Raw genomic sequence first — 23242 nt, forward strand, 5'->3', positions numbered from 1 at the left:
TGTTGCCCAGGCTGGAGTGCAGCGGCACGATCCTGGTTCACTGCAACCTCTGCCTCCTGGGTTCAAGTGATTCTCCTGCCTCAGCATCCCGAGTAGCTGGGACTACAGGCATGTGCCACTGCGCCCAGCTAATTTTTTGTATTTTTTTAAGTAAAGATGGGTTTCACCATATTGGTCAGGCTGATCTTGAACCCCTGACCTCGTGATCCACCTGCCTCAGCCTCCCAAAGGGCTGGAATTACAGGCGTGAGCCACCGCACCCAGCCAGAGATACCTTTTTTTTTTTTTTTTTTTGAGACGGAGTTTCGCTCTTGTTACCCAGGCTGGAGTGCAATGGCACGATCTTGGCTCACTGCAACCTCCGCCTCCTGGGTTCAGGTAATTCTCCTGCCTCAGCCTCCTGAGTAGCTGGGATTACAGGCCAGCTATGCGTCACCACGCCCAGCTAATTTTTTGTATTTTTAGTAGAGACAGGGTTTCACCATGTTGACCAGGATGGTCTCGATCTCTTGACCTAGTGATCCACCCGCCTCGGCCTCCCAAAGTGCTGGGATTACAGGCTTGAGCCACTGCGCCCGGCCCCAGAGATACCTTTCTTAAGTGTCGCATCTAATATGGCTCCTGCTTTCTGCTCCTTCCCTCACACTATTATTCTGATTTATTATCCTTATATCTCTTATTACTATCTGAAACTATTTGTTTAGAAATTAATTCCTTGTCTCCCCCACTAAAATATAAGTTCTGAAGACTACCAAACACCTTTTCAGCCTTGTTCATACTACATCTCAAGTATGATGAGTAGCAAGAACTCAAACATCTGTTAAATGAATTGTGTGAATGAATGGTACAGTCAGCCTTTTGACAACCTGCCACTGGGTTTAGCAACCAGAAGACCACGTATAGCTATAGTGAGAGCAGTTTCAGTAGAGTGATGGGGATGAATGACAAATAGGCTGTGGAATAAAAGAAGCCAAAAAAGTATTAACAGAAAGCATAGACTAGTTTTTAAAGAGGCTTTGTGTTGAAAGGATGCAGGAAGATGGTACGGTAACTTGAAAGGAAGGCCAGGTCAAAGAAAGATTTTGTTTCTTCAACACAAGAGAGTGTTTGTTTGCTGAAAGGGAGGGATCAAAGTAGATGAAGTGATAAAGGTTCAGTGATGAAAGTTCACTGAACATTCACTTACGTAGCACATCTTTTTAGACCTTTTTTATTGTGTAGAAGAATATAAAATGCCCCCAAAAACCCCAAACAGAAACACCGAAAGTACACAGCTCAGTGATTTACCACAAACTGAATAGTCATCTGGCCAAGAAACATAACATTGCCAGAACCCCTTATCCAGTGTAACCACTTTCCTTATTTTGCCTCAGGCTTTTAACCATCTAAATATGAACCCTAAAAACTACACCTTAGTTTTGCCTGCTTTGTAAACTTTACAAATAGAATCACATAGTACTTATTCTTTTGTGTTTGAACTTCCTTAGCTCCAAATTCTTGTGAGATTTATCTAAGTTGGTGCATGTAACTGTGGTTTGTTCATTTTCTTTGTTATATGGCATACTACACACACCCATGGGCCAAGTCTTCAGCCTGTTTATGTATGGCTCTCAAGTTAAGAATTGTTTTATGTTTTTACAGGGTTGGAAAAAAATACAAAGAATATGTGACAGAGACTATGTGTGGTCCACAGAACCTAAAATACATATAGTAAATAAAAATTCTATTGTATTCAACTGTACAAATATAACATCATTTATTAATTCATTCCTCTGTTCATAATCAGGTTTCCACTTTTTGGCTATTACAAATAATGTTGCTATGAATGGCTTTGTACTTGTTTTTTGATGTGTGAGTAATCAGATTCTTTTAACATGGGTGCATGTCTATCTAGATGTGGAGATTAGTGGATGATGGTATACATATATTTGTCTTTAGAAGGACAAAAATTGCTTTCTAAAGTGGTTATATGAGTATTTATATTCCCTCTAGCTATGTATAAAAGTTGCCACTGCTTCACATCCCACCATTTTGTACTGTCAGTCTTTAAATTTTTAAAAATTCTGTTAAAGGGCAGCAGTCTAGGCCAAAAATGATTCACAATGCTCTTGTCAATCTTTTTAATTTTAGCCATTCTGGTGAGTATGCAGTGATAGTTCCTTGTGATTTTAATTTGTATTTTCTGATTAACAAGATTGAGTATCTTTTCATAAGTTTTTTGGCCACTCAATATCCTCCTCTGTCAGATCCCTAAGTCTCTTGCCCATGTTTTTATTGAGTTGGTTTTTTTCTTACTGATTGGAGTTCTTGATAGATTGACAATGATTTTTTTTTCCCTCTTAAGATAATGATTTTTATGTATGGTGGAAGGTAGGATTTCTTAAAAATTTTTTTTAATTCTTTTTTTTTTTGAGACACGAGTCTTGCTCTGTCACTCAGGCTAGAGTGCAGTGGCACGATCTCGGCTCACTGCAACCTCCACCTCCCAGGTTCAAGTGATTCTCCTGACTCAGCCTCCCAAGTAGCTGGCATTACAGGCACCCACCACCCCACCTGGTTAATTTTTTTTGTATTTTTAGTAGAGACAGGGTTTCACCATCTTGGCCAGGTTGCTCTTGAACTCCTGACCTCATGATCCACCTGCCGTGGCCTCCCAAAGTGCTAGGATTACAGGTATAAGCCACCATGCCAGGCCAATTTTTAATTCTTTTAAAGTAAATTCTTTTGCGAGACAGGGTCTTGCTCTATTACCCAGGCTGGACTGCAGTGGCATGATCATGTCTCACTGCAGCTTTGACCTCCTGGGCTCAAGTGAGTCTCCCATCTCAGCCTCCCAAGTAGCTAGGACTACAGGTGTGCACTACCCCACCCAGATATTTTTACATTCTTGAACTCATGGCCTCAAGTAATCCTCCCGCCTCAGCCTCCCAAAGTGCTGGGATTACAGGTGAGCTACCAATTCCTGCCTATTTTTTATACGAATATTAACTTTTCCAGAATGATTAATTAAGAAAAGGCTGTTCTTTCCCTACTGCTCTGAAATTCCCAATGGTCGCAAATTAAGTATCCATATATATAGATCTATTTCTGGGCTCTTTATTCTATTATACAGATCTACTTTCTACACTTGTTTCAATGTCATATAATCTTAATTACTGTTATAATAAGACTGATACCTGGTAAAGCAAGTCTTCCTATCTTGGTCTTCAAGAGTGTTTCAGCTATTTTTGGTCCTTTGTATTATCATATTAGAATCAGTTTATCAAGATCCACATTAAAAAGTTGTTAGGATTTTTATGTGATTTGAATTGAAACTATAGTTTGTCACCCAGTATAGTAGCCACTAGCCACATAGGGCTACTGAGCACCTGAAATGTGGCCAATCCAAACTGTAAGTGTAAAATGCACACTGAATTTCAAATGAGTATGAAAAAAATATTTTACAATACCTCAATTACTTTTTAACATTGGTTACATGCTGAAATAACATCTTGGGCAAACTGGGTTAAATAAAATACTACGATTAACTTTGCTTCTTTTTACTTTTTTATTTTTTGAGGAGGAGTTTCTCTCTTGTCATCTAGGCTGGAATGCAGTGGTGTGATCTCAGCTTACTGCAACCTCCGCCTCCCAGGTTCAAGTGATTCTCCTGCCTCAACCTCCCAAGTAGCTGGAATTACAGGTGTGTGCCATGACGCCTGGCTAATTTTTGTATTTTTAGTAGAGACAGGGTTTCACCATGTTGGCCAGGCTGGCCTCAAACTCCTGACCTCAGGTGATCAACCCACTTTGGCCTCCCAAAGTGCTGGGATTACAGGCATGAGCCACCACACCCAGCCTCTTTTTACTTTTTTAAATGTAGCTACTAGAAAACTGAAAATTATGTATGTGGTTCGCATTATATATATATATTTTTTGAGACAGGTCTCCCTCTTCACTGTTATTCAGGTTAGAGTGTAGTGGTGTGATCAGGGCTCACTGCAGCCTTGACCTCCCAGGCTCAAGTAATCCTCCCACCTCAGCCTCCTGAGTAGCTGGACCACTGGCATGTACCACCACATCTGACTAATTTTTTTATTTTTGTAGAGATGGGTTTTTCCCATGTTGCCCAAGCTGGTCTCAAACTCCTAGGCTCAGGCAAACTGTCCACCTTGGCCTCCCAAAGTGCTGGGATTATAGGCATGAGCTACCATGCCTGGTTGGTTCACATTATATTTCAACTGATAACTTTACAACACTGGGCTTGTCATAATATGAACATGGTATATCCTTTCAAGTTATTTTGGTCTTTTAAAATATCTTTAAATAATATTTTCTAGTTTTCTGTACAGAGGTCTTACACAACTTCTGCTAGATATATCATTATGTATCTGATAATTTTTATATTGTTGTAAACAGTAGCCTCTTTGAAAATTCTATTTAATTTTATTTTTTTGAGATGGAATTTCACTCTTGTTGTCCAGGTTAGAGTACGATGATGCAATCTCAGATCACTGCAACCTCTGCCTCCCGGGTTCAAGTGATTTTCCTGCTTCAGTCTCCCAAGTAGCTGGGATTACAGGCGTCTGCCACCATGCCTGGCTAATTTTTGTATTTTTAGTAGAGATAGGGTTTTGCTTTGTTGGCCAGGCTGGTCTTGAACTCTGGACCTCAGGTGATCTGCCCACCTTGGCCTTCCAAAGTGCTGGGCTTACAGGTGTGAGCCACTGTGCCTGGATAAAAATTCTATTTTCTATTACTAGTATAGAGACAAGAAATACATTTTTGTTGTATCCAGTAACTTTGCTAAATTCTTATTAATTCCAAGAATTTACGTCATCACTGGATTTTCTTTTCTTTTTTTTTGAGACAGGATTTTCTCTGTCATTCAGGTTGGGGTGCAGGGGCATCATCTCAGCTCACAGCAGCCTCAACATCCTGGGCTCAAATGATCCCCCAGTCTTAGCCCCCATCCCTCACCCCACAAAGTAGCTGGGACTACAGGTGTTCACTACCATGCCTGGCTAATTTTTGCATTTTTTGTAGAGACAGGGTTTTGCTATGTGGTACAAGCTGATGAATGGATCTTCTATGGATAGGGTCATGTTTTCTAAATAATGATAATTTTATTTTTTCTTTTTAAACCTTATGCTTTAATTTTTTGCTTGACTTATCATATTGGCTAGGATTTCCAGGACAATGTAGACAGAAATGAAGTAATGGGCATCCTGGACATATTACAAATCTCAAAAGTAAAGTTTTCAGTATTTCACTATTAACATGCCAACACTCTAAAATCTTATTTTTTAGTGTGAAGGATTTGTTTTATTTTTTTGAGGAGTCTCACTCTATTGTCCAGGATGGAGTGCAGTGGTGTGATATTAGCTCACTGCAACCTCCATCTCCTGAGTTCAAGGGATTCTCCTGTCTCAGCCTCCCAAGCAGCTGAGACTACAGGTGTGCACCACCATACCCGGCTAAGTTTTATATTTGTAGTAGAGATGGGGTTTCACCATGTCGGTCAGGCTGCTCTTGAACTCCTGATCTCAAGTGATCCACCTGCCTCGGCCTCCCAAAGTGCTGAAATTACAGGCATGAGCCACAGTGCCTGGCCTGAAGCTTTTATGTCAAAATCTAATCAAGACATCTACATTAAGGGAGTACTTACTTAAGAATCATAGTCATTGTTTCTTTTCGATCTTTTCCTTGGAAAGGTAGTGTACCAGTAAGCATTTCAAACTATAGAAAGGCAAAATAATCAGTATTAGTCAATAAATATAAAATTTCAAGGTTAGAAGGTTAAAAAAAGCATCATCTTAACTATAATCAAATCTTCTAAAATTGCTACATAATAAAACAAGTGCTTTCTATTTCTACTATATTTGTTACTGAACTTGATGATTCCTAAAACTGAGCTATACAGTTTAGTAAAAATTAATCACATTTTTTTTAATGAGACAGGGCCTGGCTCTGTTGCCCAAGCTGGAGTGCAATGGCACAATCTTGGCTCACTGCAGCTTTCATCTCCTGGGCTCAAGCAATTCTCCCACCTCAGCTTCCCAAGTAGCTGGGACTACAGGCCCATGGCACCATGAATGGGTAATTCTGTATTTTTTTTTTTTTTTTTTTGTAGAAACAAGGTCTCAGTATGTTGCCCAAGTTGGTCTTGAACTCCTGGACTCAAGGGATCCCCCGACCTCAGCCTCCCAAAGTGCTGGGATTACAGGCATGGGCCACCATGCTCAGCTTCATCAATCACATTTCACATGGCAATTTTAAAGTGTAGATATTTGAACAATTTGATAGATATGCCAATTTCATATGAACTTATTTATTTTTTTTTGAGATGGAGTCTCACTCTGTCACCCAGGCTGGAGTGCAGTGGCACGATCCTGACTTACTGTAATCTGCATCTCCTGGGTTCAAGTGATTCTTCTGCCTCAGCCTCTTGAGTAGCTGGGATTATAGGTGTGTGTCACCATGCCCAGCTAATTTTTTGTAGTTTTAATAGAGATGGGGTTTCACCATGTTGTCCAGGCTGGTCTTACAGGCATTAGCCACTGCGCCCAGTCTAATTTTTATATTTTTAGTAGAAACGGGGTTTCACCATGTTGGCCAAGATGGTCTTGAACTTCTGACTTTAAGTGATCTGCCTGCCTTGGCCTCCCAAAATGCTGGGATTGCAGGTGTGAGCCATTGTGCCCAGCGAATTTATTTTACTTTTTTTGAGACAGAGTCTCACTCTGTTGCCCAGGCTGGAGCAGTGGTGCAATCTTGGCTCACTGAAACCTCTGCCTCCAAAGTTCTAGCAATTCTCCTGCCTCAGCCTTCTGAGTGGCTGGGATTATAGGTGTGTGCCATCCTGCTTGGCTAATTTTTGTATTTTTAGTGGAGATGGGGTTTCGCCATGTTGGGTAGGCTGGTCTTGAACTCCTGATGTCAGGTGATCCACCCGCCTTGGCCTCCCAAAGTGCTAGTATTACAGGTGTGAGCCACTGCACCTGGCCAAACAAACTTATTTTATTTTTAAGGGTCATTTAATAGATTTCTGGACCAGTTTCTCCAGAAGACTAAACATCATTAATAGTTTAAACTGTTACGATTAGCAGGAAATCTATGGTAATATCTTTTTTCCTTTTCAAATTAGGATGAGATAGAAACAGCTAATAGATTTCAGTCCTTCTATACTGAATGTAATAATTTTTCTTGGTTATTACATATGGTATAAAATACACAAAATAAAAATACCAGTTTCTCTCTTGTAACATTCACTGCTGATCCTCACTTAACAAACAAACCCCTTCCCCCTAAAAAACCCCAAATCCAAACCTTACCATTAAAACACCGAAAGACCACCAGTCAGCACTCTGAGTATGACCTCGACGATTAACTACTTCTGGAGCCATATACTCCACAGTTCCACAAAAAGAATATGCCTTCTTTTCATGGTCAATAGACTCCTTACTTAGGCCAAAATCTGTCGAAACAAGTATCATAAATATCCTACATAAATTTGCATATGTAAATTTTAAACTTTGAGTTCTGACATTTATATTAATCATTTCAAATTTCTAATACAAGTTTTATTTTGTTTTTTTTGAGACAGAGTCTCGCCCTGCTGCCCGGGCAAACTTGGCTCAATGCAACCTCTGCCTCCCGGGTTCGATCGATTCTCCTCTCTTAGCCTTCCAAATAACTAGGATTACAGGCGTGCACCATGCCCAGCTCATTTTTTGTATTTTCAGTAGAGACTGGTTTCACCACATTGGCCAGGCTAGTCTTGAATTCCTGACCTCAAGCGATCCACCTGCCTTGGCCTCCCAGAGTGCTGGGATTACAGGGGTGAGCCACCACACCTGGCCCTAATGTAAGTTTTTAACTTTAATACAGTGTATTACTCAGTATTTGTACCACAGTCAATCTTAAAAGAAAGTATATATTGTAGGAGAAAGTATTTTAATAAAATGAGGATTTTTTACCTGTTAACTTGATGTGACCTTCTTCATCAAGAAGTATGCTGAAAAAAACAAAGAAAATCTTTAAAAAAATACTAAATAAAGATTTACAGAAGCTAAGACTGAAATCATGTCCTTAAGCATCAGATCAGCACATTTATTCTAAAATATTACTTTAAACTGTGAATAAGATGGCAAAGGTAAAGGAAAACCAAATTATTTTTTGGACATACATTTATAACAAATCTCAAAGGCAATGCCATAAACTTCTATTAATATGCCAGGGGCACCTGAAAATTATTAGGAAAAGAAATCATCTGTATTCTTCCCAGTTGCTTTTCTAATGCCTTTCTGCGGATGTGGTCTGACTAAACCCCCTAGTGCCTGCATAATAGACAGAAGTTCCACACATTTAATTCAAACATCAGACTTGTCATGCTGTTGGTTATTTCATTTTGCCTTTTTTTCCTTTCTGTGGAGAATAGGGTCTCACTATGTTGCCCAGGCAGATCCTGAACTTCTGGGCTCAAGCTATCCTCTTGCTTCTGCCTCCCTAAGTGCTGGGATTACTCCCTAAGGTATGAGCTACTGCGTGGCCAGCTATCTTGGTCATTATAAAGGTATCTGACTCAATCATTGTTTCCTTATTCATTTTCCTGACACGACCTACACAATCCTCTTCTCCTTTCCCATACTCCTTCCCTTCACTATACACATGCTCCACAGTTTTCTCTCTTCCCCAGTAAACTGTGAGTTCCCAGAAGGTTTGACCTTATTCATCTTTATAGCTCAGGGTCTGGCAGAGAACAGTACAAATAAGAAATGTTGAATAAGTAAGGCCTGTTTGTAAAGGGCCTACCGGGCATTCCAAATAGTTTGGGCTTCCTCTCAAGGACAAGGGAGACCATAAAAGGTATATATTCATGGAGGACAGATAAATTTACGGAGAAAATAAAGGGCATTTAGTTAGCTCATTGGGTCATGATAAAGAACAAATGGAGAATGACACTCAGGTTTCTGGCTTGAGCAGATACTTGAGTGGAGAGTAATGCTATTAATCAAGGAGCTACAGAAAGGAGAGCGTACTAAGCTGTAAGTCAATAATTATGCTAAGTTGGTGCAAAATTAATGAAAAGTAATGAAAAAAACCACAATTGCTTTTGCACCAACCTAATTATTTCTGGATAGGTATGGGGTCAAGTAATAAACTGTTTCACTTATATTTAAAGCTATCCCACAATATAGGGATTTCCTTTTATTTTTATGAAAAATGTGCAAGTCAAATTTTGTTATAAAATTTTACTATGACGAAAATATTATAAACCTTTCTATTTCATAAAAACACCATTACAATGTTTACCACAGAAGGTAATTCAGTAGAGACATATTTTTCACGTTTCCTTTATCACAACTACTTGTTATGAAAAAGCACTAATATTGATTATGCTTGATTATGAAGCGATCAACACATTTAGAGAATATATATGGCATTATTAGGTATTGTAGAAATCATCCCCCCTTCTAATGAATACATGAAAAACAATTCTAAAAACAAAACAAGCTTCAAGTCATTCTTGGTAATTCTGAAAGGAAAAAAAAGACAATATGGCTAAAAGGGCATTAGTTATGCCTTTTGTAGCAAGTGCATTATTTTAAGAAAACGATGCCTATATGTTATCTTTGAAAAAAAAAATCAACTGTATCACTCTCAATAAACATGCCCTTTCAATTGTTAATAATTATTTTTAGTCATATTTATTATAACAGAGTTCTAGTTTAAAAGAACCTGAAAAACAACTAACAGTTAATAAAACATTGGGCCTTAAAATTTAAATTTCTCCCAAGTTTTGTATGGTGGTATTTACTTGTATAATTTACCAAGTATGTGTTATTTCAAGTTAATAGCATCATATAGACATGTATGTGTAAGATCTTAATATAAGCAATCTTATCTACATCTGATCTTATTTAATTCTTGAGACAGGGCTCATACTTTAATATAACTTTATGACCAATGCCAATACAATGGTCTATGGTAAATATATTCAATTAAATAGTATAAAACACACATTTTTATGAATGTTTAATCTTATAGTAATTTTTCTAAGGACTATATGCTTGAATATTCATTCTCACCAATAATTATATTTGGTGTTATGACAGTCATAAGTTGGGAAAATAATCAGGAAAACTCAGCAATTATTTGGGAAATAAAAACAAAACCATATGAAACTTATCCAAAAACAAAATGAAAAACAAAGTAGAATATAAAAGTATAACAATTTCTAAATGATCACTCAGAAGAGTTCCAGATGAACATTTTCTCTCTTCCTGTCTTAATATATAATTAAAATTTTGTACTAACATTTTTTTAAACTATACTTTAAATTCTGGGGTACCTGTGCAGAACGTGCAGGTTAGTTACATAGGTATACACTTGCCATAGTGGTTCGTTGCACCCATCAACCTGTCAACTACATTAGGTATTTCTCGTAATGCTATCACTCCCCTAGCCCCCCACTGACAGGCCCTAGTATGTGATGTTCCACTCTCTATGTCCATGTGTTCTCATTGTTCAACTCCTACTTGTGAGTGAGAACTTGCAGTGTTTGGTTTTCTGTTATTGTGTTAGTTTGCTGAGAATGATGGTTTCCAGCTTCATCCATGTCCCTGCAAAGGATATGAACTCATCCTTTTTAATGGCTGCATAGTACTCCATGGTGTATATTTGCCACATTTTCTTTATCCTGTCTATCACTGGTGGGCATTTGGGTTGGTTCCAAGTCTTTGCTATTGTGAACAGTGCCGCAATAAACATATGTGTGCATGTGTCTTCATAGTAGAATGATTTCTAATCTTTTGAGTATAGACCCAGTAATGGGATTGCTGGGTCAAATGGTATTTCTGGTTCTAGATCCTTGAGGAATCGCCACACTATCTTTCACAATGGTTGAACTAATTTACACTCCCACCAACAGTATAAAAGCATTTCTATTTCTCTACATTCTCTCTAGCATCTGTTGTTTCCTGACTTTTTAATGGTTGCCTTTCTAACTGGCATGAGATGGTATCCCATTGTGGTTTTGATTTGCATTTCTCTAATGACCAGTGATGATGAACTTTTTTCCCTGTGTTTGTTGGCTGCGTAAATGTCTACTTTTGAGAATTGCCTGTTCACATCTGTAATATTCAAAATTCTTGATAATTATGATGGTTGTACAACTCTGTGAATATACTAAATATCAATGAATTGTACACTTTTTTTTTGAGACTGAGTTTCACACTTGTCACCCAGGCTGGAGTGCAGTGGCATGATCTCGGCTCACTGCAACCTCCACCTCCCAGGTTCCAACGATTCTCCTGCCACAGACTTCCAACTAGCTGGGATTACAGGTGCATGCCACCATGCCTAGCTAATTTTTGTACTTTTAGTAGAGACAGGGTTTCACCATGTTGGCCAGGCTGGTCTTGAATTCCTGAGCTCAAGTGATCTGTCCCCCTCGGCCTCCCAAAGTGCTGGGATTACAGGTGTGAGCCACTGCATCCAGCCGATGATTTGTATAATATATGAATTATAATTCAATAAAGCTATTAAAAAATATTCCTGGTAGAGCAAGGCTCTTGCTTATATGCTTTAAAAATGAAAAAAAAAACCCGAATATTTCTTCCTCAGTGGTAAATAAACATCAACAAATTAAAGAGAAATATGTACAATTTAAATGATATTTGCTTCTTGATGACTGTTACTATCAAACCTGTGGGAAAGTTGCTCAACTCACACTTACAATTTGAAATTACATGGAGAAGTAAATTTTCAATAAGTGGTATTTGGGGAGAAAGAAAGGGTTAGCTCTATACCATCCCTCTCACCAAAAAAATTCTAAAAAAGGAGTTAAAAGAAAAAAAAGAAACTATAAAATTAGAAGGAAAATATCTGATCATAGACTTGGGGAAAGCCTAAGAATAAAAGTCGGAATAAATGGTGAAAGAAGATTGGTCTATCTGCCTGAAGGAAAAAAAGTGCATATATTGAACAACATAAAGTTTAAATTAAAAGACTGGAAAAATGTAATTTTTTTTTTTTTGTTATTGAGACAGGGTCTCACTCTGTTGCCCAGGCTGGAGGTGCAGTGGGGCGATCCTGGCTCATTGCAACTTCAATACCCCAGACTCAAGCAATCCTCCTGCCTCAGCCTCCTGACTAGCTGGGACTACAGGCATGTGCCACCATGCCCAGCTAATTTTTTGTAGAGACAGGGTTTCACCATGTTGCCCACACTGGTCTCCAACTCCTGGGCTCATGTGATTTGGCCTCCCAAAGTGCTGAGATTACAGAACCACCATGCTAGGCCAAAAACAACATTCTAAAAGAAAAATGAACAAAAATCATGAATAGAAAACTCACACAAAATACAAATCAATGAATGTAGATTTCAACCTCATCAAAAATGAAAGAATGGGCTGACCGTGGTGGCTCATGCCTGTAATCCCAACACTTTGGGAGGCTGAGGCAAGTGGATAATCTGAGGTCAGGAGTTCCAGACCAGCCTGGCCAATATGGTGAAACCCTGTTTCTACTAAAAATACAAAACTTAGCTGGGTGTGTTGGCAGTTGCCTGTAATCCCAGGTACTTGGGGGGCTGAGAAAGGAGAATTTCTTGAACCTGGGAGGTGGAGGTTGCAGTAAGCCAAGATTGCACCACTGCACTCCAGCCTGGGCAACAGGAACAAAATTCCATCTTAAAAAAAAAAAATTAAAGAATGCACATGAAAACAATATTTTTTTGATTAATTGAGATTTTTAAAGTATGAAAATACAGTGTTAGCAGAGATGTGAAGCACAGGAATGCTAGTGCAATATTGTGGGGGCGTCATGAAATCACTTTATTTTTTATAACCTCCTAAACAATTATATTACATTGTATTCAACTTAGAAGCATGATTCCTTACTTTTCTGGTTTTAAGTCTCTATAGATTATTCCCAGGCTATGTAGATGGTCTAAAGCAAGTGCAAGTTCAGCCAAGTAGAATTTGACATCTTCTTCTGTGAACATCACCTAAAATAAAACAGTAATTTTTCTAAATTTATTTTCTTTTGTGTAATTTTTAAAGTTCCACTCTACAGTTTAAATAGTCTAAAAATTTTCTAAATCTGATAATTATACATAGCTTTATCTACAATTTTCTCATGAAAGGAATTTGCAAAGTTATCTAATCAGTCAACCAATTACTTAATATTAACTATGCACTATAGGAGAAATGATTTTACATTTTGTTAAGTAACAAGTATATTCAGGTTGTGCCACTGTTGTCCCATGACAGTAACATTTTAGAAATGAAAAGTAGTCTTTAAAATGCATGCTGAATTTCTAGTACTAATTGTTTAAGGATACCTTGTTGATATATTATTGTTTCTGGAAAAAACTATCAAAGAGGCAGAGTTAAGACAAAGATTGCTTGTCAATTTAAAGTCCTGCTTTCAAAATAAATTCAAGAGGTAGGAAAAGAACTCTTTTGGGGTCTGATTCTTCAAGAATCTTGTGCCACTAGAGAAAATGCAGTAAGCATAATACTGAAATATAACAAAGCTTTAGTTCAAACAGGATGTATATAAATAGATTGAAAACAGAGATTAATTATATACCTCTTTGGATAAGCGTGTAAACAAATCTCCTCCCCTGAGAAAATCCAAAATAAGATACAACTTCCCTTCAGTTTGAAAAGCTGAATGAAAAAATGAAAATTTTCATTTAGTCCACCACAATTCTTTTAGGTTTATATTAGGTCATTCAAAAGTGAATATTTTAGCAAATTAATTATATCAAATGTCTAACTTACTTTTACTTAGAAGAAAACCACTGATTTATCTTAGTTTCCATGTGGAAATGTTAAAATGCAGTGTTTCTTATTATGGAACTAGATTTTCTACAGGCAAGTCACTCAGGAATACAACAGTTCTAAACTCATGTTATATAAGAAAAAATCCTAACCAAAAAAAACTTAGTTAACCATGAAATAACATAGAAAAACCATGCCACTAGCTACAGAAAAAAATGTGGGTTGGTTAGTTTTAATTACCCATAGTTAGAATCACCATACCTTTACCCATTGAGAAAAAGCATATGGCTTTGGGGAAAAGAACAGCAGTGACAACAGTTTTAGGACCTTGACATTAGAGATATGTTTGGCTTTTAGGGTGGGCTAACACATATAGGCTATAAAAGGCTGGCATATTATTATTCATTATTGTTATAATAAAAAAGCAATGATTATCATTACTTGTTCCTACGGCTACCACTCAGAAACTAACTTTATAATATTTAAGGAAAACATAAGCTAAACACAATAAAAGGTTCTAAAGTTTGTCTAAGAAATAATGTTTTAATTTTCATGATTTTTTACTATATAGATCTGCTAACCACATACAAATATATATTTATTTATATTAGTATATCTGAATGTCCTCAGGGATTTTGAGAAATGAGGTGAAGGGATGATGTGGGAGATGGTTCATACTTACCATAATGCAACTTGACAATAAAAGGATGATTAACTTCTACCAAGATATCACGTTCCATTTTTGTCCGAACTCGGTCTCGAACTATAAAAGATTGTATGTATGCTACATTGTAATATCTTTCAAAGATAATCTTCAAAGCAAATTCTTTTTGGTGCCCATGTTAAATTAAATTTTGCGAAAATGCGAATGTTTTATTATTTTTGAATTTACAAAATCAATAACCAAAGGAAGTTGTGAATATTTACAAAATCCATGCTTTTAAGTTGGAAAAAATACAGAGAAAACATTAGGTATTGGCTTTAACATCAAATGCACACATTTTAATCACAGCTGTGGAAAATGGCAAAAAAGCATGCAACTGTTAAAAAAAAGGCATTCTGGCTGGGCGTGGTGGCTCATGCCTGTAATCCCAGCACTTTGGGAGGCTGAGGCAGGCAGATCACGAGGTCAAGAGATCGAGACCATCCTGGCCAAAATGGTGAAACCCCATCTCTACTAAAATACAAAAATTAGCTGGGTGTGGTCACGCACACTTGTAGTCCCAGCTACTCATGAGGCTGAGGCAGGAGAATTGCTTGAACCTGGGAGGCGGAGGTTGCAGTGAGCCGAGATTGCACCACTGCCCTCCAGCCTGGTGCCTGGCGACAGAGCAAGACTCTGTCTCAAAAAAACAAACGAACAAATAAATAAATAAATAAACCAAATACCAAATAGGTTTCAACATTCCATAAGTCCTATCAATGAAACTCAACATTCATTAAGATACCTAAAATGGGGCAGACATGGGGGAAAGAACACTTATATCCAAAAAGGTCTATTTTGAGGGAAGGAGAGAAGGAAGCAAGAGGGAGAGAGAGGACATACTGTTGTACGGCTGAAAGAGCAAATGTTTTTTGGAGCTTAGACAGAAAGATATGAATTCAGATCTGTGTAATCATTTTTTTTTGACAAAAACTTAAGCATTACAGGATCTGTGCAATCATAAGCAAGATACTTATTTGAACTCTTTGAGCCTCAGTTACCTTTTGGCTACACAATGGGGATAACACTACTGTAGATTTGAGGAGCATGAGCCCGTTTGAGAAGATAAGGTATATACCTAGAGCCTGGTATGTATGAGATATTCAATTAAATGGTAGCTATTGCTATTATATCCAAGGTAGCACCAAGACTATGATTAAGGGATAAAACAATTTACTATAGCAGCCCCTTCTGCACGGTCACGCCGATCCAGCGCCTGGGCCTGGAAGTGGGCCACAGATCCTGTTTCACCCACCACCTCCCGACCGTGGACCCCCACAAAGTGAACGAGCTTCGGGCCTTTGTGAAGATGTGTAAGCAAGATCCAAGCATTCTGCACACCGAGGAAATGCGCTTCCTGAGGGAGTGGGTGGAGAGTATGGGGGGTAAAGTATCACCTGCTATTCAGAAAGCTAAATCAGAAGAAAATACCAAGGAAGAAAAACCTGATAGTAAGAAGGCAGAGGAAGACTTAAAGGCAGACGAACCATCAAGTGAGGAAAGTGATCTAGAAATTGATAATGAAGGTGTGACTGAACCAGACACTGATGCCCCTCAAGAAATGGGAGATGAAAATGCAGAGGTAACAGAGGAGACGATGGATCAGGCAAATGATAAGAAAGTGGCTGCTACTGAAGCCTTAAATGACGGTGAATTGCAGAAAGCCATTGACTTATTCACAGATGTCATAAAGCTGAATCCTTGCTTGGCCATTTTGTATGCCAAGAGGGCCAGTGTGTTCGTCAAATTACAGAACACAAATGCTGCCATCCGAGACTGTGACAGGGCCATTGAAATAAATCCTGATTCAGCTCAGCCTTACAAGTGGAGAGGGAAAGCACACAGACATCTAGGCCACTGGGAAGAAACAGCCCATGATCTTGCCCTTGCCTGTAAATTGGATTATGATGAAGATGGGAGTGCAATGCTGAAAGAAGTTCAACCTAGGGCACAGAAAATTGCAGAACATCAGAGAAAGTATGAGCGAAAACGTGAAGAGCGAGAGATCAAAGAAAGAACAGAAAGAGTTAAGAATGCTTGAGAAGAGCACATGAGAGCCCAGAGGGAGGAAGAAGCCAGACGAGTCAGGAGCTCAGTATGGCTCTTTTCCAGGTAGCTTTCCTGGGGGAATGTCTGGTGGTTTTCCCAGAGGAATGCCTGGAATGGGAGGGGGCATGTCTGGAATGGCCGGAATGCCTGGACTCAATGAAATTCTTAGTGATCCAAAGGATCTTGCAGTCATTCAGGATCCAGAAGTTATGGTGGCCTTCCAGGATGTGGCTCAGAACCCAGCAAATATGTCAAAATACCAGAACAACCCAAAGGTTATGAATCTTATCAGCAAATTGTCAGCCAAATTTGGAGGTCAAGCGTAATGTCCTGATAAATAAAGCCTTTGCTGAAGGAAAAGCAACCTAGATCACCTTATGGATGTTGCAATAATATAAACCAGTGTACCTCCGACCTTTTCATCAAGAGCTGGGGTGCTCTGAAGATAATCCCTATTCCTCTTCTGCAAATGCAGCTGAAGCATTTTACAGTGGTTTGCCATTAGGGTATTCATTCAGATAATGTTTTCCTATTACCAACTTTAAACCCTTTTTAACATTAAAAATATTTAAAACAAATTTAAAGGGTCTATTAATTTTTATATTTTTCTTTACTAATCATTTTGGATTTTTTTTTCTTTGAATTATTGGGCAGGGAAGATACTTATGTATAGAAGATTTTTTGCTCTAATTTGAGTGAAATAAAAATTTGTTAGTGCAAAAAAGAAAAAACCAATTTACTACAGCAATGATTACTGTGGGATTCAGAGAAGGGCAAGATCAGTCTTAACTTACATAGGAAGGCTAGAAGAAAGATGTAGGATCAGGGCACAAGCTTTAAGACTTTTTGAGTGGAATTTAGATGGGTAGGAACAACAGGGCCTAGAAAACAAGAGTCCAAACATGGAGTACCCAGTGCAAACAAAGACATGAAGGCCTGAATGATGAACAGGGAGGAACCAAATGAGATTTACTACTGCGTCAAGGTGAAATGGGGAGGATCCAGAATCTTGACAAGTTGGAATACCAAGATAAATTTTTATTTGACCTGGTGAGCAAAGCTCTTTTTCAGCAACAAAATATTTCCTGAGCAAAGTATATGTGCAATGCACTAGGGATATATCTACAAGTAAGATAATCTTCAAGAAGCTCATGATCCAGTGGGAAGGAGAGACAAGTAAATAAATGATTATAATACATTCTAAGTACTGTGAATGGTTATATCAAAGATTAAAACAGAAAGAGTAAGAGAATCTTTGGAAGAGAAATAATGTTGAGTTGGTTTTATTTTCAGTTTGTGACTGCAGATATTTAAAATATAGAAATAAGACATCTGGGGAAAATAGAGGAGCTAAAAAACGCCCTATTTTTTCTATTCTACCAATTTTCTAATCCCAACTGGGAGATTTTCATGCCACTGACTGAAAATGGGCAAATCAGAAATAGGAATAAATTGATCTTGACATCTAGGCAGCTCTTTTAACTGACTTGTCCAGTTAGTATATCAAATTCAATAGCAATCTCTGATTTCATTACCTTGCCCTATCACTACAACTCTGGTGTCTTCCTTGTCTGACATGCTCCCTTTTTATTTTTGAGATAGGTTATCGCTGTCACCCAAGCTGGAGTGCAGTGGTGTGTGATCTTGGCTCACTGCAACCTACACCTCCAGGTTCAAGCAATTCTCCTGCCTCAGCTTCCTGAGTAACTGGGATTACAGGCTCACACTACCATACCTGGCTAATTTTCATATTTTTAGTAGAGATAGCATTTCACCATGTTGGCCAGGCTGGTCTTGAACTCCTGACCTCAAATGATCTGCCCACCTCAGCCTCCCAAAGTGCTGGGATTACAGGCGTGGGCCACGCCCAGCCTGATATGCCTTTTCTACTTTTTATGTGAGTGAAGTTCATCTCCAAGGCCTGCTGATATTTCCTTTCCAGTCTAGCCTAAATCTGTCCTTTTCTCATTAATACCACACAATTTTGGATTGTGTGGATTCCAAAGTTCTACCTCTTTCAATCAGTATACAAGGCTTGTCACTTATATAACTCCTCTGCTCAGTCAGCAGCAAAAATATCCACCAATAGATGCACTGCATCTCCCTCTTCTATTATTTTACCACAATGGAAAGAACAATTATTTGGGAGTCAAGAACTGCAGTTTAGTGGCATACTAATAACTAGATGAGTTACCTTGGTCAAATCATTTCATTGCTCAGGGATTTCCAGCTTCCTCCTCTATAAAATGAAGGGTTAGAACTAAGATGATACTCTTTTGAGACAGTTTTCTTTTCATCATTTCCTTATATGTAACATTGATGAGACACTGTTTAGCTGAAAACAAGCAGTGAGATTCCCTCACTTAAGAATTCCTTCATTTTGTCTGAGGTGGACTGTGTCATAATTCTAATTTTGTTTCTTTTGCTCATGTAAAGACCTAGTGACAGTCCTAAATCATCCTATCCTGAGGAATTTTGATTAGAATATACTAATTCATAAGAAGGCTTGTTTTATATGGGCCAACTTCTAATCCAAACATAGAATTGGTTAATACTGACTCATGCTGGCAAAGCAACTAGATTCCTCTGAAATATTTTTTCTTCTACAGCAGTTATTAGATTTAAGCCCTCCTTGACTCAATATGAGAATGAAGAAGAATAAATGTTGTTTATGTTTCTAGGACTATGTAATAAGAGACCTTTAAAAGCAGTTTACAAAACCTTTTAGACAAACAGACCACCTTAATAGGACAGAAGTCCCAATTAACTTTGTCTAATGTTATTAACTTCTATTTGACCCCATTTATGGTACTAATAGGGACCTTAAGATGAGAAGAGACTTCTGGTTAAACATGAATGTTTTACTCTCTATATTCTTCCAAAACCTCATGGAAATGACAATAGTGGAAAAACTGTATAAACTCACAAGGACAGGAAGCAATAGCAGAAGATGGGTAAGTGGTAACTACCAAGCAGACCAGAGAAAGCTGAAAATCTAAGCCTAAGGAAAAGAAGCCAATGAAAAATAGGCAAATTCTTGCCATTGAACTCTTTCTAATCAGCTTTCTAGCAACTGACTCTTATGGAAAGATAACAAAAGATCCCCAGGCATTTGGAGAAAAGCTCTAAACATGAAAAACATAAAAATAAACAGAAAAATGGAATAAAGGGAAACAAAGATGATGTGAGGAACAGAAGATAACTTAAACACAATACAACAAAACAAAACTCAATCTTGTAATTTATATCCAGTGTGGGAGCAAAGATGATATGACACCTCATCTTTTTAAAAGCTTCTTGTTTAAAAAGAGTTCCTGTTTAAAAAGGGTGTTAGGGTGGAGGAAGGAACAAGTATCCTCAACAAATAAACTGCAAGGAAAAGATAAGAAATGTAGAAAGAGCTCATAGATGAAAAGACTTAAAAAGGTATCAACCAATTGCAAAGTTGAGACCTTCTATGTATGAATCCTAATTTAAACAAATTGCATAAAGAAACATAAATTTTAATAGCAGGGACAACAGTAATTTGAACACAGACTAGGTATCTTTATGCTCATTTTTAAGGTATGGTAACAGAGTTGTATTATTTCTTTTAGGAGCCTTTTTTTTTTTTTTTTTTTTTGAGACGGAGTCTCGCTCTGTCACCCAGGCTGGAGTACAATGGAGTGATCTCCGCTCATTGCAACCTCTGCCTCCTGGGTTCAAACAATTCTCCTGCCTAACCCTCTCAAGTAGCTGAGATTACAGGCGCCCCCCACCAACACGCCCAGCTAATCTTTGTATTTTTAGTAGAGACAGGGTTTCATCATGTTGGCCAGGCTGGTCTCGAACCCCTAACTTGGTGATCTGCCCTCCTTGGCCTCCCTAAGTTCTGGGATTATAGGCGTGAGCCACAGTGCCCAGCCAGGAGTCTCTCTTTTAGAGATATATAATATTTATGAAATAAATTCTATAGTGTCTGGGATTTCATTCAAAATATCAAGAGGAGAAGAAGAAAAACTTTGATGAATAAAAGTTGCCATGAGTTGATAAATGTTGAAGCAGAGAGAAGGGTATATGGGGGTTCACTATATTCTTGTCTCTTTTTTTTTGAGATGGAGTCTCACTCTGTCACTAGGCTGGAGTGCAGTGGCGCAATCTTGGCTCACTGCAAACTCTGTCTCCAGGGTTCAAGTGAGTCCCCACCTCTCATGTCTCTTTCTTAAATGTTTGACACTTTCCATAATTAAAAAATTGTTTTATTGAAATAATCAGAGAACAAGAAAATCTAGGAAATGAAAAGTGATGGCAGAAACAAAAAGGTCAATAGAAGGGTTGGAAGATGGTTGAAGAAATTTCACAGAAAATAGAAAAAATAGAAAATAGAAGGTGGAACGATAAAAAAAAAATTAAGAAAAAATTCAGGAGGTTTAACCAACAAATCCGAAGAGCAGCACTCACAAAATGAAGAATAAATGACAAAAACTTTTCCAAGACTAAAGAAGTGAGTTTTTAGGTTGAAAGAGACCGCCTCATATATGATACCATAAAATTTTAGAAACCCACACTCAAGAATACCACTATAAGGCTGGGCGCGGTGGCTCATGCCTGTAATCCCAGCACTTTGGGAGGCTGAGGAGGGTGGATCATGAGGTCAAGAGTTCAAGACCATCCTGGCCAACATGGTGAAACCCTGTCTCTACCAAAAATGCAAAAATTAGCCAGGCATGGTGGTATGTGCTTGTAGTCCTAGCTACTCAGGAGGCTGAGGCAGGAGGATTACTTAAACCTGGGAGTTGGAAGTTGCAGTGAGCTGAGATCATGCCACTGCAATCCAGCTTGGGCGACAGAGTGAGACTCTGTCTCATCAAAAAAAAAAAAGAATGCCATTATATAAATTTCAGAACACCAGGATAAAGAGTAGATTCTAAAGACTTCCAAAGAGGAAAAGCAGCTTACACACAAAGGATTGGGAGTGAGACCAGCAATTAACTTCATCACTGCCACACAGGAAACTAGAAGACAAAAGAAGCAATACCTTCAAATAGCTGGTGGAAAATTCCTTCTGACCTAGAATTTTACACTCAGCCAGATTAGAAACCAAGTGAGGGGATAGAATAAAGCCATTTCCAGACACGCAGGGTCACAGAAAATTTAGTATCCATTTATTCATTTTGAGGTAGCTATGAGAAGATGTGTTCCATCAAAACTAGAAAGTAAACTGAGAAAAAGGTAGGTACAGAATTTAGGAAAAGAGATTGAAAAAGAAGTGAAGGAAATGTGACTCTAGTATACTATTTTGTTCAGATAGGAACAATTTTTATAAAGGAAAGCTGGAACAATGAAAACAATATTGGGAAGATGTGAAAAGGGAAATTGTGAGTGGGTGGCAGCATGAGAGAACTGAATCTTAGTCATCCATGTTAGAAAGGCAACAAATTATGTCTCCAAACAAAAACAAAGAAATGCAATATTAAAGTGTTGAATATAAATGTAAATGCCAGCAGCTAAAGAGATGAAAGTCATTGTCTCTGCCTATCCAAGAATTAGGATAGGCAGGAGGCTGGGCAAAGCATTGCTATGGTACATGATAAGACTCTACAGAGATTCTTTTGATAAAAATAAAAACGAAATTTAAGAACACATTCAGAATTATTAAGCAGTCTAAAATTCCAATAAGCCAAATATTTTCACTTTTCTATGATCTCTTTTGTAGCTTATATCTATAAAGTTTTACATATTTGTAGTAGCTCAATTTGTTGTAATTTTTACTACATCATTTTTGTAATTACATTTAAGATACTTTGTTTTAGTAATATCCTATTAGGTGGTAAACCATAATTTTATAAAATTCCTCTATTTTTCCTTATTAAAAAAATTTTTTTAGAACAGGATCTCCCTCCACCCAGGGTAGAAGACCGTGGTACAATCAAAGCTCACGGTAACCTTGAACACCTGGGCTCAAGTGATCCTCCTGCTTCAGCCCCTCCCCAGTCAGCTGGGACTACAGGCACAGGCCACCCCGCCACACCTGGCTAATTACTGTATTTTTTCTAGAGATAAGGTCTCACTGTGCTGGCCAGCCTGGTCTCGAACTCCTGGGCTCAGGCAATCCTCCCACCTCAGCCTCCCAAAGTGCTGAAATTATAGGCATGAGACACTATACCTGGCCACATTCTTCTATTTTTCCAGTATGTATGTGACTTCTAACTTCTTGCTATTATAAATAATGTTGCAACAAGAATTTTCAAGCCTATAAATCCTTTTTTAAGGTTATTTCCTCAGGTTAATGTAGCAGCAATAATGGCTCTTTTTACTTATTTCAAAACTATTTTCCAATTTATGGTGCCATCATACGAAATGATAGCATACATTCATTCATTTAGAGAAAATTCTCACTCTGTCACCCAGGCTGGAGTATAGTGGTGTGATCACAGCTCACTGCAACCTCAAACTCCTGGGCTCAAGATATCCTCTTGCCTCAGCCTCCAGCGTAGCTAAAATCACAGGCTTGCACCACTATGCCCATCTCATTTTTTTTTTCTGTAGAGACAGGGTCTTGCTATATTGCTCTAGCTGGTCTCGAACTCCTGGGCTTAAGCTGTCCTCCTGCCTCGGCCTCCCAAAGTGCTAGGATTACAGGTGTGAGCCACTGCGCCCAGCAAACTTTATTATTTTAATATGCATCTTTGACTTTCACCAAAAATGAACACTGCCTCAAAGATTATTTATCTCCTTG

General features: G+C 38.2%; 1 protein-coding gene and 1 pseudogene across 11 annotated transcripts in view; one reads left to right on the forward strand and one right to left on the reverse strand.

Annotated features, from left to right (window-relative positions):
* The window catches only part of RPS6KA3 (ribosomal protein S6 kinase A3), a 171474-nt gene that overhangs the window by 33276 nt on the left and 114956 nt on the right, over nucleotides 1–23242 (reverse strand). For all 11 annotated transcript variants that reach the window (XM_008989060.5, XM_078364251.1, XM_078364255.1 and 8 more), the window contains 6 exons: nucleotides 14455–14535; nucleotides 13579–13658; nucleotides 12885–12991; nucleotides 7959–7996; nucleotides 7314–7456; nucleotides 5648–5718 (listed from right to left, as the gene is read on the reverse strand). In XM_008989060.5, the coding sequence (XP_008987308.1) occupies nucleotides 5648–5718; nucleotides 7314–7456; nucleotides 7959–7996; nucleotides 12885–12991; nucleotides 13579–13658; nucleotides 14455–14535 (520 nt within the window). The remainder of the gene's footprint in view (nucleotides 1–5647; nucleotides 5719–7313; nucleotides 7457–7958; nucleotides 7997–12884; nucleotides 12992–13578; nucleotides 13659–14454; nucleotides 14536–23242) is intronic.
* Nucleotides 15523–16850, forward strand: LOC118150648 (hsc70-interacting protein-like; annotated as a pseudogene).

Source organism: Callithrix jacchus, chromosome X (genome assembly GCF_049354715.1).
Source record: "Callithrix jacchus isolate 240 chromosome X, calJac240_pri, whole genome shotgun sequence".
In the NCBI taxonomy this organism is placed as follows: Eukaryota; Metazoa; Chordata; class Mammalia; order Primates; family Cebidae; genus Callithrix; species Callithrix jacchus.